The sequence below is a fragment of the Falco rusticolus genome, chromosome 4 (assembly GCF_015220075.1).
Source record: "Falco rusticolus isolate bFalRus1 chromosome 4, bFalRus1.pri, whole genome shotgun sequence".
Taxonomy (NCBI): domain Eukaryota; kingdom Metazoa; phylum Chordata; class Aves; order Falconiformes; family Falconidae; genus Falco; species Falco rusticolus.
The window spans coordinates 75,012,171-75,027,958 of record NC_051190.1 but is presented as its reverse complement, the minus strand read 5'-3'; the positions used below and the strand labels follow the sequence as shown (position 1 = coordinate 75,027,958).

The 15,788-nt window shown below is 40.5% G+C and overlaps 1 protein-coding gene across 2 annotated transcripts in view; it reads right to left on the bottom strand.

Moving 5' to 3' along the window:
* Positions 1-15,788, bottom strand: part of LOC119146963 (GTP-binding protein 10-like) — a 59,683-nt gene that overhangs the window by 4,275 nt on the left and 39,620 nt on the right. The window contains exons 1-6 of one of the 2 annotated variants that reach the window (XM_037385372.1): positions 8,451-8,738; positions 7,707-7,900; positions 7,526-7,617; positions 6,285-6,429; positions 3,661-3,734; positions 2,626-2,678 (exon numbers count right to left, since the gene is read on the bottom strand). In XM_037385372.1, coding sequence (XP_037241269.1) covers positions 2,626-2,678; positions 3,661-3,734; positions 6,285-6,429; positions 7,526-7,617; positions 7,707-7,900; positions 8,451-8,483 — 591 coding nt within the window. In that variant the 5' untranslated portion in view covers positions 8,484-8,738. Of the gene's footprint in view, positions 1-2,625; positions 2,679-3,660; positions 3,735-6,284; positions 6,430-7,525; positions 7,618-7,706; positions 7,901-8,450; positions 8,739-15,788 lie in introns of those variants that run through there. The other variant, XM_037385373.1, reaches the window with a different exon arrangement.

The window sequence follows — 15,788 nt, the reverse complement described above, 5'->3', positions numbered from 1 at the left end:
TACCCAGTTCTAAAGAAGTGCCAAGACAAACCGAAAAAAGAGCAGAATGCTGAAACCCCCAGTTAATCTGCTCAGTAACTCACAGAAAGCTAAGACAGTGAAGCAAAGAATAGCAAAAGTAAGGTCTTCAAATCTATCTAATAGCCATTTAGACAGCAAAGGGATACAATTAAACAATACTCAAAGCCAGCACATGGTAACATTTCCATTGTGCTACCCACTGCAGAAGGGGGCTTTATGCTATGAGCAAGTTACACTCCCCTCAGGTGTCATACTAAGTCTTAACCATTACGCATTTCCTAAATATTTTAAGGCTTTCTTCAGAATTTTCCATCTACAGGGACATGAGGTACAGCTGGATGAACTGCAGACTTGTAACTAGAAACAGGGAGAGAGTAACTGAAACAGGAAGAGGGTAACTAGATACCTAGAACAGAAACATCCACTTCCTGGTGTGATGCATTTGGGTGCTGTAGTACCATTGTCATCATCACCTTCTTCCACAACTTTATCTCTCTTTCAAATAATATTTTTTCTGGAGTTTGTAAAGAAACTCACATTCTCTCAAAACAGCACTTGGTTCAGATATTCTGGTAGAAAATGTAAATGCTTCTGCTAGTTTCTGTGATCTGGTACTAAGACCCGAACCCAGACTCATACTCGGACCCTCTACTTTTGTGTCTCTTTGTTTTCCAAGCAGTAAGGACAGGTGGCACCAGATAACTTGTATGTATTTTCTTCTTTATAATGTACTAAGATAAGCAAATTGCTACGTATTTCCTAAAAAACACCAATATTCTGTAGGAAAAAAAGAAGATATAATGAGCCTTTCTCCTGAGCAGTACAGGACAGTCACCTCAACTATTGCTCCAATTGCTTACATTGTTGTTTCCAGCAGCTGCAATACTGAGAGCTGAAGTACTTGCCCTTACTCACAGATGTTCCCTGTGATCACAATCACAGGTTCCACTGATTTTAGAAGAGACATTTTGTCCATATAGTTCTTATCTAGAACCCAACACTGCAGTCTAAAAACCACTGCAGAAACTTGTCAACAAGGGTCATTTGCTATGATATGAAATAGACTGCAGAAAAAAAAGCCAGGAGTGCAAGCAGTTCTCCTGCTGGAGCAAGATGTACCAGTAAGAGCAAGAGGTCCTGACTCATGACTGGTAGATAGCTTTTGCAAAAGGGTATAAACAATCCTGTTACTTGCAGCAGCTTTCTAGGATAAGTTACCCTAAAGTAGCAGGTAAAATGAATATACAAAACATTTCTCTTAGATGTGTGCATATCTACAGGGAATCTGACAAACTAGACTTACTTCCTTTAATACACAGTTTTGTTAGAAGTTTGTTAAATGAAGATTTCCATTTCTGGTTAGAAGCTGATACATCGATCATGAGCTCCTGAATCCCCCTAAGATCATTGCTTCTGAAAGTGAAAAGAAGAATTCTCTGTCTTTTCATATCTGAGAGGTATGCTTTTCTGGTTAACTCATCTGAAACTCTTTTATGAGTCACCTTTTATCTTGGGAGTGATGAATCCAGTACTGCATGTATCATGTACTTCAAAAACAAAACAAAAGAACATCAAAGAAGATTCAATTTTGAAAGATCAATGTTTGCTGTAACCTTACATGAACGTGGGGTCCAAAATTTATTAGTAGGAGTCTCATTTACTGTTGGTTTTCCTGCCAGTGGATACTGTAGAAAGGATTCCAGGCACCACGCAACTATGACAATTTTACCTGAAGAAGCTGGCTGGAATTGTGCCCACAAAAATTAAGGAGGTAGGGCAGTAGCTCCACCAGTTCTCCAGAGCTACAGACCACCACAAAAAGGAACTGGACCCAGGTACCTCAGCTCTCAGGCAGTGCACTATTCCTGGCTGTTCAGGTAATCACTGTCACTTCATACTATTTTAGTTTTTTAGAAAGAAACCCAACAAACCATACAAAAAACCAAAACACAAAACCCAAACCAAACCACAAAAGGAAGCTGGAGCAGCCAACCCAGAAAGCCAGAACAGTAAGTTACAGTAACTGGGTTGTATCACTAAATTCCCTGCCATTCACTACTGCATATCTGCAGCTATTGGACAAATTTCCCACTGTTTAAAATCCATTCTGAAAGTGACTCACTCACTCCAGAGCGCTCTGTATAGCCAAGTTGCAGAAAATTTGCCTCTTTTTTAAAAGAACAAACAGGTTAATCTCTGAAACAATTATTTTTTTAAAGTCCTAACCTTTTCAAAAGTATACTAGAACACAGCAATCTCAATTCCAGACATAAGCTCATAACTCTAAGATTATAAAGCAGGATTAGAGACACAGCAATAAGAGAAGCAAAAATGAGAAGCCATTTATTATGTTGACCTGGAATCAGCTCGACATCATATTACTGTATCTGTCTATAAAGCTCTGTTTTCACTACTGCACAAAACCAGTACTTTCTTCACAACTTTCATTAAGTCCCTGTAACTGTATTTTGCATGTATACATTATAGATACACATATGAAAAAAACCTACAAGTTTAATTTTTCTTTCTGAAATTATGTTAAGCAACATAACTAATCATTATATAGAACTTTATTGAACAACCAGAATAAACTTTTATACCAACCTGCTTATAATCTGCATACATGATCTTTCCTAGTTCAGGCTGTATAGTTGTAACTATGACAAGGGAAAAAGGAGGGGAGGAAAATAACTGGTTTTAACATTTTTAAAATACGTTAATTTAACAAAGCATTTAGATGTTGCAGGACTTTCTCACCTCATATTTAAATGAAACAAATGTTCAGTAGCAAAAGAAAATAAGGCAAATGGGATACTAAGAATCACTGGAAAAGGAATAATGGAAAAGCAAAATGAGAGATGAGACCGCTCAAAAAACCAGTGGTTCACCAAAACTTGGCACTGTCTGCAATTCTGTTCCCATCATCCCCAAAAGGGACTAAAGGAGCTAGAGAAGTCTCAGACAAAGATCACTACCTAGATTATGAAATAGCTTCCAAGTAGGGAAAAATAACGAAAGGCAAAGTGAGACAGGACTTCAAACTGAGGAAAAAATATAAAAAGACTTTAGAAAACCAGGAGTAGCACAAGAAAGTCAGTAGGAATTATCAGTACTTGTACTCTTGCTTTTTAATTAAAGAATAATCAGGCAACTAATCCTGATTTATTGATAGAAAAATAACAACATTGTTCTATCCATTTTTCAGTGGGCAGATTCAAACCCAAAATCCTACCCTGTTGCAAGAACAGGTGGTAGCTATTTCCACAGCACACAAGATGTTTATACAACGGAACTTACTTAGTAGTGCATATTCAGTAGACTGAAGGTATTACACACCACAGAGTGTCTCAGATGCAGTAAAACAGGCCGAGACTAAAATAAATGTTATAGAGACCCTGTATCAACAGGCTGAAGCACTATGAGTGTGCACACATGAAAAACTGAGGTGGTTAAAGGAACTGGACACTGAAACACCAAGTTTTTTTTCAGTATTTCTTATAATTAAAAATCTGTGTGACATATTTAGCAGACAACATAGTTATACCCTATTCTTTATTATAAACCTGCAAACCAAGTCAGAGAAAAGACTTCTTGCTCTCATGAAATATTACTGCTCTAAAAATAAGAGTATAAACTTACATGCATAATTTGCAATCTCAGGTTTGGCATGAGAAATCTTGCTTAACACAGATGATTTTCCCGCATTTGGAAACCTAGAAGGAACGTTAGGATTTATACATTGAATAAACACATATGTGATTCCTGTATATCTTATTACCAAATACACTATATTACCTTAGTCAAATTCAATGCTATCAACTAATTTTTGTAGACTCATTTACTCACCTTTTTTTGTAAGAAAACAACAAGACCCAGATCATTATGATTTTTCTTAATCAATTCTGAACAATTTTTCTAAATCTTCCCAAGATGCCTCCCAAGGATGCAGGCCAGAGAGGTATGTAAATACGCAATACATTTAAGGGAAATCTTTCAATGTAATTCGGACAGCAATACAGCATAAGCATCCAGGTTTCCTTGAATTCAATATTCACATGCTATTACTAATTTTGTACATTATCTTTACATTCTAAAGATCTCTCACGAAAACACATCTTACCAGACCGATTTACAGTCTTTTGGTACACAAATCATGGCTAATGAAACAGTCTACAACTTAAGTTCCAACGATGTCTATGCTACAGTTTAGCAAATGCAGCAGAGCATATGCGAACTCTGTGAGAGGCTTTGTGCATATAGACACATACCTGCACGATTTGTGTGTTTTTAAGGCAACAAAGTTATATGAGGGATCCTGAAATCAGGACTAACCTGCTTTGTTACCAAGTAAACCAAGAAGAATGCAAGTGAAGCCCTAGGAGCTGGTCTGCACAGACCTGAGTGTTGAAACCTTCTCCCTTTACAAGGGATAGCTACACCTGTATACCACAGCAAAAATGTTCCTTAAGGCGTAAGGTAGTTTTTATAAAAACTTCTTCACAGAATACATCAACAAATTGAAATGGAAACCCAATTTGAAACTGAAATTATATCACATGCCTATTTTAAAGATTAATCTGAGCTGTGAAAGACACAGTAGCTTTGGTCACGATGAAGCTAATGTTGACATCAAAGGATAGACTATAGCCCTTATTCATAGCATCCCGCTCCATAGGGAAGACCACACAAGACTTGTGTTCCAGTCAAATTCACAGATACAGCACACCATTTCAGTGCAACTATGATCAAAGAAAACTGTCTATAGGCAACTGAATGCTGGCCACAAGATACAAAGGCATGTGTCACACAGGGAACCATACACCCTCCACTTGACTATATGCAGAATCATGACCTTTTAACTGGGACAACTAGTAAGAACATGAGTTAATAAAAACCAAGACTAATACTAGATTAAGGGGCTTTATAAAGGGGTTGTATATGGGGCTTTCTTAAACAACAACAAACCCAGAAAAATTCACTTTTGCTATCAAGGGTAGTTCTAATGCGCTCTGATTTTGAAAGGTGCCTTAAAGACATTCTGGAAGGTTATTCTGGTCATCTCCTCAAGTGAGTATTTTGTTTCCACTGAGATACAATATGCTCTTTGAAGTTTAAATTACAATCTATACTACACATCACAGCCTGTACCCAAACTTGATGGGTTTTTCTCAGGTCTATATGTTTTTTACCTGATCAAGCAAACCACTTGTGTCTCTACTGAAGTTAAAATAACAAACACAAAGAGATCAAAGTACAACCATGAACCATCAGAGGCTGATTCATACTCTCAAAAGAAAATAACATGCTCTTCTAATCAATCGATGTTCTTTTCATCAATTTTAAAGGGAAACTGGCAGCTAAAATACAAGCCAAAATGCAAGATTAAAGCACTAGTGTCATAAAACTGCTATGTTTTCACACACTAAAACAAGAAAAAAATCTCTATTGTAATTACTAAAGACCACTTGAAAATTGTATGACTTCAGATAAATCTGCTATTAGCAGGATTATTTCTAATAAGCAAAAAAAGAAAAATGTAGATATAAAACTATGCTGTCTTCAAGTTTCCATTCTTCAATGGTATATACCACTTAGACTATTTCCACATCAAACTCCTTTTCATTTTACATTTCCTATGGTTTTTATTAATAAGGACCACACGGCAGTAGGGGGAGGGTGGTAGTAGATGCTGAGTAGACCTATACCTTTACAACTGTAGTTTGTTGAAAGCTTTAAAAATATATTTTTCTGTATTGTTATAAAGCAGCAACATTGAAATGCAAGAACTACTGTTCTAGTTTGTAATTTATTTCTTTTCAGTGTTCCAGGCTGTTTATTTGGGAGAGTAGGTTACGTAGCCTTTGAAACTCTATAAAACTACTACTGAGAGGATCCGCTTGTGCCAGTACCATAAAGTTGAAGATGCAGTATGTATAGTGTTCTTAGCTCTGTTTTGCACCTCCTACTTACTTAATAAATACTAATACTATTTTGATAATTGCTAAATTAAATTGTATTAAAATTATATATTACCCTGATTAATGAAGCCTTCACCCACAAAAGCATCACCAACGCTTTCAAAGTTTTTAAATTAGTTTTAATAGGTTTAAACTGTATCTGATTTTTGCAAACTGTAAGTAATTTAAGTGGCAATGCAAATGGTACAGTAAAGCTCATCCTCCAAACTCTCAAATCTCTTTGAAATCCCATTTGAAATTTACTACTTTGTTTTCTAGTATCAGTTCTCAAGCTACAATACTTACCCAACTAAGCCAACATCTGCTATAAGCTTCAAATCAAGACGAACAGTTCGCCTCTGACCTTTGCAAGGCAGGAAGTTTGTGGCCAAAGAGCCTCCAAGACCTCCACGAGCTGCTAGGAGTCTCTCTCCTGCTGCATTAAGCTCTCCTGAAAACAAATTCACTAGTGAAAAAATAATCCCCTGCTGTAGTTCGCTGGCGACTTTCCACTTGAATCTTTATCTGCTGTATGCTTCCTTGCAAAAGGTGCACACTCAGGGTCATGGTATTTTTCCTTCCTTGGAAACAAATGAAAGCAATCACACCCCGTATTCCCCTCTGTCATACAGTTAGCCATTTCAAGAACAGTGCTAAGTACAGGAAGGCATACTATGGTCAAGATGGCAGTTCTGAAGCCTCCAATACTTGAATTCAAGAATGCAAGGAAAAAATCTGCATCAATAGAGATGTGGCTACAGCAAACTCTTCAGATGATCTGTATTTTTTCATTAAGATGCAGGCTATATTATCTCCCTTTGGGTTAGAATGTTAGAACAGTTAAAAAAAAGAGAAAACTGCAACATATGAGTATGTAATTAATGAGTACCTTTAGGCATTGACATGCCTACACCACAAACAGTTCTTGCTGTACATCCAATTTTATTAAATAGGCAAATCAGAGTAATTTGTGAATTTAGTTTGAACTCTGAGCAGTATGAGAAGAAAAACTCTGAGAAACTGCCAAGGAAACACTGGAAGCTAGTCCAAGAGCACTGTATTGAAAGAGATCTTCCTGGTTACTATCAAGTACCACTTTTTTTGAAAGAAGAGTAAAAAACAGGTAAGTATTTTAGATAACCTTAAATGTTGACACTCAGCAAGGATCTTTATCTTTTAAGCAATATCATAATTCAGTAAAGCTGCAGACACTTGCCCGAGCGGACACATAACTTGTAAGATCATCAGTGATTCTGTGAAGGATCAGTATGGATTCCAGCCTTTCAACGCTTGTTTGCAAGGGCAATTTTCTTCCTGCTGCATACAGCGATACAAACCAACTACTACTAATTTCTGGAAGGGGTCCTTGCCTTGCCAACAGCTTCTACAGTGTACTTTTTGTCAACTCTTTGTCCAAACAAAGGAAAACACAGGCGTATTTTGCAAGATGCATAACCTTAGAACACCCCAGCATTATGTCTGATAGATACTATCAATAAATATGACAGTATTTACTAGGTACATTAAAGCAAAGAAAAAGTTCTTACCAATCTGCTTGCCATCATCACAAAGAACCGAAATTCCCACAGGCACATGAACTTCACAATCTTTTCCTTTTTCACCTTTTAGTGCTTGAACACTGGGAGAAATTAAACCAGGTTTAGTAACTTAAGATGACACTTTGCTTTCTGGAAAAGACACACACAACAACTTCCATCAGACTCTTACCTGCTGTTGGCTCCTGCTCCTGCTATAAATCGCTTCTGGGGATACCTGTCCCTAATGCTTTTTAAGGTAGTTCTTTCTCGGGCGACAAACCAGACATCACCGCCTCTTCCTCCTTCCCCGCCTAGACGAGGATAACCCATTCCACCAGTTCCTCCTCTCACATAGACCCGTAAGTTGTCTATGAAGTTGCCAAACTAACAAAACAACGGTTTCATATCAGTATTACATTTTGTTTACATTTCGTTTTGTAGAAACGTGTGCATCACTGCTCCGAGAGAACTCTGATGGCAATAACCAAAGTTCAGAAAACGGACATGCAACTCTCCCAACCCTCTCCTAATGAGCCAAACGCCTGGCACGTTCCCCCCGGCTGCGACCCCTGAGGCCCGGCGGAGCGGCCGGCGGGGAGGGGGCGAGGCACGGCCGCTTGGGGCCCGGCGCCCCCGGGCACAGCACGCCACGGCCGCGGCGCCCGCCGCCTCCTGCGGGGCCGCTTCACGGAGCGGCACCTGGGGAGCGCGGGCAGCGCTGTGCCCGCAAGCCGCCGGGGGCCGCGGGTGCGCCCGAGGGAAGGGAAGCGGGCAGCGGCCGGGGACGTGACCGCGGGGCCACCCGCCAGCCCGCCCCGGGGAGGCCGGCACCGGGACCGCGTGTCCCCGCCAGCCCTTGCGCCGCCCGAGCCCTACCCGCACAGGCCTGCTATAACGCGGGGCCCGTCCCGCTCCCCGCGCCGCCCGCACTGACCTTCCGCAGCACCGCCCCCCCACACCGCACCATGGCGGCAGCCGCCGCCTCACGCCCGGGCCCGGCCTGCAGCGGCGGCGGGAGGGACGGGCCCTGAGGCGCGGCGCGGGCGGGCCCGGGCCCAGGCCCGAGGGATCTGTGCGGAAACCACGGGGCAGGAGGGCAGGCGGGCGGTGAGAGCGCCCGGGCCCGCCCGGCTACGGGCTGCGGCAGCGCGGCGTGCAGCGAACGGCCGCCCCCGCTCCGCCCTCAGCGCCCGCCGCCGTGAGAGGCTCGGCGGGGCCCTGTCCCGCGCAGGTGCGCACGCGCGGCCCTTCCCGCCCGCGGCCGTGCCCTGGCGGGGCGGGGCCGTGGGCTGTGCCCGGGCGGGGCGGGGCGGGGCAGGGCGGGGCCGTGCCCGGGCGGGGCGGGGCGGGGCCGTGGGCGCGGCAAGGGCCGGGCCCGGCTCGCGCCCACCTGCGGGCTCCGCTCCCGCCCCGCCCGCCCTCCGCCCATTCCCGGCCGCCCCGCGCTGTAGGGCCCGTCGGGGCGAGGGTGGCCCGGGGGCAGCGGCGGGGAGCCGGGCCCCAGCTGCCGGAGCCGCCAGGCCTGTGCCAGCCTAAACGATTCCATGAATCCACGATGCGCGGTCTCCAGCAGCGCGCTCTCCCGGGGAGCTGAGTGCCCACGAGTGACCTGTTGGCTTTGCGCAGGCGGTTGGGCCCCGTAAGGCTTGCCGGTCACATTGCGAACGTGCAGTCCCTCAAGAAATCGGGACCTGACTTCTAAACGATGCTAATTGTAAGGCTAAGGAACACCGTGTTGAAAGTACATGGCTTTGATAAGGCTTACAGCGCTGTGCGTCTTGTAAATGGTCACAGATGAGAAATTATTTTGTAAATCACGTTAGTAAGGTCAGAAGGGTAAAACTGGGGAAGAAATGCCCTCACGTTAGTTCTTTCACAATTCTTTATTTTGTAGGTAAGTAGTTTCCAGACATTTTGAGCGTATTTTCAGTGGGGATTTTTAAAAGCACAAATCCTCATGAAAAATAAGTACACTTCTGATCCTGACAGCCTTTCCACAAGCTCATACATTGCCAGTTGCACTTAGCTACTTGAGAAGAATCATTACCATTTAGAGTAATTTAATACTAGAAATATGTTCAACAATGGATTTTATCTGTTAGATAATTAAAACAGTTTAGAAAACAGTGGTGTGCCATATACATGCTAAATGGCCCCACGGAACATGTAAGCAGTATCCAGGGTGTATCACAACATGTGAGTGTTGTCCAGTGCCATTTTAAGAATGTAAATTTGGTTTGTTTGGTTGGTTGGTCATAGTTGCTTCATGGCCTAGGACACAAGATTTGGAAACTGGATTTGCAAACATTTGCAAAATAATAGTTACCTGTTTTGATTCTTCTGCATATTATTGTTTGGTCTTAATGTTTGCTGTAATTTTGCTTTATTTTGTACACTGTAAAAGTTAGGGCAAACCTACATTTAAAAGACCTACCTATATATAGTTCTATGTAGTCGTTGGTTAATTAGGGCAAAGGAACCTTCAATGTGCTAAAATTTTAGACATAAATTAGGAAAATAATTATTTTTATAAGTAGTCAGGGAAGAATGAATAAAAAATCCAAATTCCTAATCCCATGCTTTTCAGTTGACCCACACTTCTCTCTGACTTACAAAAGCAAACTGTTTACTTTGCAACTGGGCTGCTCAGAAGAAGGTACAGAAGAAGAGTGGCTGTCATTCAGAACGATTATTTCTGATGGTCTTCATGAATGAATAAAATAGTAGCGTACTTCAATTGAATACAATTTTACAAGATACCACCGTATGAAATGTTTTTGTGTGTGTGTGTCTGAAGTGTCATATTCCATGGGATTTTTTAGTAATATTTTTAGAAGGCCTTAGTCCCCTTTATGAACCTTTTCTTTCCACCTACATGTACAGAAAAAGTACGTTCGAAAGCTTTTCACTCTGCTATTACTAACCCGTTTTTTCCACTGTTCCATGTTATTTTTACCAATCAACTACATATTCTGTTTCAGCTAAAAATACTTTTAATTTCTACCAACCGGACATGCTTGTATCATGCTGTTACAGAATTTTTAGAGCATGAGATTTTTCAGTGATACAGATGGGAGAACAGGAGAAGACGTGACTGTTATCTAGTGAGTCTACAATTCTTCGGATTCAAAGTATCCCCTTCCTCAGTGACAAAGCAGTTTCACCACGTGGAGAGATGCAAGATGGATCGCGTGAATGGCAGAGCAGAAATTGTTAGAGCAGCAAACCCTGCAAAACTCCATGTCATTCTTTCAGATCGTGGGGACTACATCTGCAGTTCTGAAATAGCTGGTGTGTAAAATCTACCAGCGAGTGTTTTGAACAGATCTATTAAGAATGTTATGACTGGAAAATAGCAAACATGGGTCTGGCCTTGTACTTGAGGCATTTAACTGAGGGGTCCTTGCTGAGGGGCTTGTTGACTGAGACTCTTTCTGTACTCGGTGGCAAGAGGTCTCTCCAGAAGACAAGCCACATCATGAATGGCTCCCTGTGGATCCCTGTCTCTCTCTGTCAAGTCTTTGAAGTTAGGTGGGCTGAACTTGGACTGTAATTGCTTATCGTTGAAAAAGAAGTGACCTAGCTTGCAGGGGAACGAAGACAGTGGGTTGATTGACGTTGATAATACGCAGCTGTGGCCTTGCTTTGACCATGTGCAGCTATGATCCTACAGCAAAGTGGTTAAATAGCTCTGAGGAGTGTGAGAGAGAAACCCATACGAAACAGAGTCAAAGAGGAGTGTGGTCTGGCCTCTGAAGGATGGCAAAACAGCATGGATAGTAGAGTTTGACCGATGGTAAAGCTTTTTGCTGCTTGCTATTTTGTCTTGTGTTATTTCCTGACCGCTGTAACTTAATTGCAATACTAGCTAACCACAGACCCCAAAGCCTCATCTCAGTCTCATGCAAAGCTTTGGAAAAGCTCAGATTTTCTGTAATAATACCCTATTGATAAACCTTTGATTTGGTATCACCCAGGAAGGAATGAGAATGTGGGGGTTAGGATGATAGATGTCATAAAGTGAGATAGCCACAAATAAGGTTGAAAAGGAAGATGTCAGGCTTAAAGTGTTGGCTTTAGGGTTATCTTATTTGATACAATTTTATCAAATCTCCTACAAAAAGTAAGAGCATTCTGATGAAGTTTGGTAAAGATAAATACTTAGGAATCTGTGTAAGTACAGAGAGTATCTCAGGAGGTGTATTTCATTTGAAGTGGGGAGGTATTAATGTCATTTTTTAGGGCCCTGATTAAATCTCACTTGGGGTACTATGAAAACTTCTGGTTAATTGTTCTACAGCTGAGCTAAGGTTGAACTGAAAGAGGGAAAGAGGGAGGTTAGGTGCATCATCAGGGAGCTTGAGAGCCTTTTGTACAAACAGTTTTTAGGATGGCTAAGCTTGTTTACCTCAATAAAACAAAAACAGAGGAGATATGAGTGCTGTCTATAAATATATCAGGCAAGTAAACATGAAGGATTTAAACCATTAAATTTGCAGGGCAATGTTGACACAAGTACAAACAGATATGTACTATTCATTAATATATCTGACGATTAGAAGAATGTTTCTAGTCATTACAACGATCAAATTTTGAAGCAGCTTTGCTGTGGAATTAGTGGGAGCAAAAATATACCTGCTTTTAACATGGGGCTTGATAAATTTATGAGACAATTATACAACAGAGCTTTCCATAGTGGCAGGGAACTAGGCCCTATCATTCAGGTGGACCTTTCTGTTCTGTGTTACCATGCCAATTCATATACAAACAGCAGAACATTTTGTCCAGATTTATGGTTCGTAATGTGGGAAGGACTTGTCAGTCCAATCTGAATAGTAGGCAAGATTCAGAAATCTTTATATATGCAAAAGTTAGGTTGTGCTACTGTGACTTCAGTAAAGCATACGATGTTGGCATTAGATAGGAAAGAATAGAAAAAAAGGAGATGAGCAAAAGAACTTTTAAGTGAGACAAAAAAAGTGCAGGGAAGTTGCAGATGGCAAGGAGGTTATCAGCAAAGTTCTTAAAGGATCAAGTCATAGGCCCTGAGCTCTCCTTGGATACCGATACAAGTATAGGCCAAATTACCTCCTGTTTTCGTGCTTTGTTCTGTTTTTGTGGTGCAAACAGTTTGAATGTAGTACTGTTGAATTGTTGTGACTGAGAGCAGCTGGGTCTGTAGCTTGTTGACTTATCAAAGCCTTATATTCAGTGTGCTGAACTTCCTTAACACACAGCAAGAGGTCCGGTCCAACAACAGGCTAATGTGTAGACTGGTTCAGAGATGCTAGAACTACTAATGTTAATTCAACTCAAGTAATCAGTCCAAACTCAACCTCGAAAAAGAGAAAGACAGAAAAACTAGTCTCCTATGTATGCTTGAGTTGAAGGTGTTAAATCTGTTGACATAATACTAGATTTATTTCAGCACTGAGCAAGCCCCTGCCAACAACTCATACCAGCAGGGAAATGAGCAACATTTAATTTGAAATGTGCCATTTTGCATTCTCTGGAACCTTTTATACCAGTAAGTACATGATCACACATATAAGATGCTAAAAATTACTGAAACTGAACCATTTAAAACTCTGAAGTTTGAGGATATTTAGAAGGTTTGTTTACTTGGCTTCAAAAATAAATCTGGTCACCTGAAGAGACTCTCTGTTTTTCCAGGTCAGCACTGATTCTTATCAGCTTTTCATTTTGTTTTGCGTTGGCAATTCAGTCACTAGCGGGTGTGCCATACTTGAACCAAAGTAACAGGGCTGTAGAACATGATGCTCTTATTCCTTTGCTTCAGACGCAGCTGATCAGTGATGCAGAGGGTGACTCAATTTGTTTTTTCAGTTGAATCCTGTTTACGTAAGAGTGTGCAGATGTGTAGTCACAGAGGTATCTATAACTCAGCCATACAGAAGGCTGATAACATTTTAAAGCTTTCTAGACTGATTTATATGTAGCCAATGCATACGCTGAGTTTCATACTAAATAATGTTTCAGTTCCTGCTCTTTCTGTTCTTATTGTGTAATTCACATACTTGTATATGATTGCTTGAAAATCACAAGGGTACTGCTACATCAAATCATGGTTCTACAACTCTGTTTCTTTTCTCTCGTGATATAAATCACTAGGTAGTGTGCTGTCATCAACTCTAAGAAGCAGCAGCCATAAAATCTCTGTCTACAATTTTAAAGCATCCAGCAGCAGGGTTTTTTTAAATTTGTACTTTATGTGCTGGTTTTCTTAGCCTAGAGAAGAGCTAACTACGATGGAAATATTTTTAAATTAAGCTGAAATATTTTAGCAACATAGCTTTATTTTCAAGCGGAGTTGAAATAATTAAATACAAGTACATTTTATTTCTTTGACTTTCTAAACATGCACACAATGGTTCATAGCAATGCTGGGAAGCTGGCATAAAGGCCTTTGTAGCTGAAAGAACTAACTACACCAACATATCCAAGGTCCAGATGTTCTAAAAATTTGATTTGTTACTTCTACAGTTTTGTTTAAAATTTTTTTTAGAGATTTAACCAATGCCAAGGATATACTCTTCAGTACAATAAAGTGCCACTAGATGGAGGCACCTCAACTGCAATAATAAAAAGAATAAGCAGAAGTACAACGGTTCAAAACTCATGCTGTAGGAAAACTATTGACGTTGGAAGAATTTTGAGGGAAACATTTTATTTTGCCTAAGTTTGGTTATCAATTGAAAAACGCAAAATCACAGAAATAGCCGCTTTTGTCCTTAATCCCATGTCATAAAACTCACTGTGTGAAACAGCTGTGCCGGAGTTTGTGGTTTACATGTGGTATATCCTGCATCTTTTGAATTCTTCCTGAACCTCTGCAAAATGGAGAGCACAACACAGTTTTCGCCTAAATTCCATTTATATTTAGGTACTAGCTGAAAAAAACCCCTGCTTTCCCAAGTACGTGGACAAGGTCTCTGGTTTTAAAGGGCTTTCACCTGCAACCCAAGCTTTTATGTAGCTTTCAGGTACTTTTTAGATTTTATGAAGCTGGTCACAGGTCGAGTTTGCTTGACCTTACCTGTCCTGAAACACAAATCATAATAACAATGCTTACCTAGTAAGCATGATCAGTGTCTCTCTTCATGGTGCTTCTGTCCTACAAACTTCATGGAACATCCTGCAGGGTTATTGGTTGTCAATAATTTTGATCTCTGTCAATTTAAATTAATGGGTTCCTCCTTCTGGGTGGCATTGTCCCATAGGTGATGATCCCTTAGTGCTTGACTGACAAAGATGCCTAATAGCATAAAGGAAAGTGAAATATGAAAGAGCCTTCAGAACAATTTTCACCTGAATAGATTCCTAAGAGAAGATTGTTGATGAGGTGTCACTTTAAAAATAATTTTTTATTTGAAAGTATTTTCCTAAGAAAGATAGGTTCCTTAGCACTTTGATTTCTGTAATTGTACTCTGGGAATACTTAATTTTAAGATTAAAAATAGTTAATTTATTAATTACATTAGGAAAAGCAAGAGGAGCGTGGTAAAAATAAATCTGTAGGATGAAGAAAAAGGATTGAGGGTTTCTGTCAGTGGCTGTTGGAGTAGAATGAAATCACCATGTGCACCAGTATCCTGTGCTACTACACCTAGATATTTTAAGTGGGAATTAACGGACAAGAAGGAATTGTTGCAGTGGCCAAGCAGATGTGCAACTACCCACTCCTTTACACGCCTTTAAATGTCTTTGAAATTTTGACTGTTTCACTGTGAGATTGATCATGCCAATACATTCGATAGTGCATAAAGCAAACTAAAAGAGGAAAAGCTTTTCTTCGCTTGAAAACTTACTGAAAGCTATTTTGATAAGTGATAAGAAGGAGCTTTCTTAAAGGTAGGTTCCTTGTACAGCTTTCCTAACAGTTTAATCTCCTTGGTTATGAATGCTGCTTTAGAATTTCAAGGAGTAATTACATTTAATACAGCTTTAGTTCCTTTCAATGATACAAAGAGTTCAGAGATAAGGTAACTATATTCCAGTTTTCTGGATGCTTTCTTCTATATAGCTGTGTAGGTTCAAGCATGGCTTACTTTTCTGAAACAAGATTTTGAAATGGTGTTTACTTGCTTAGCTGAAAAGGCTTCCAGAAGATAGCTAGTTATTCTGAATGTTGTTGTATTTGCCTTTAAGTACTGTATGTATTGTCTTCATAGCAGAAATTATTACATTTCCACTTGAAAGGACAGGCTGTTCCTGTCATGTTGTGCTCCACCAAAGCATGTTGTGAAACCCT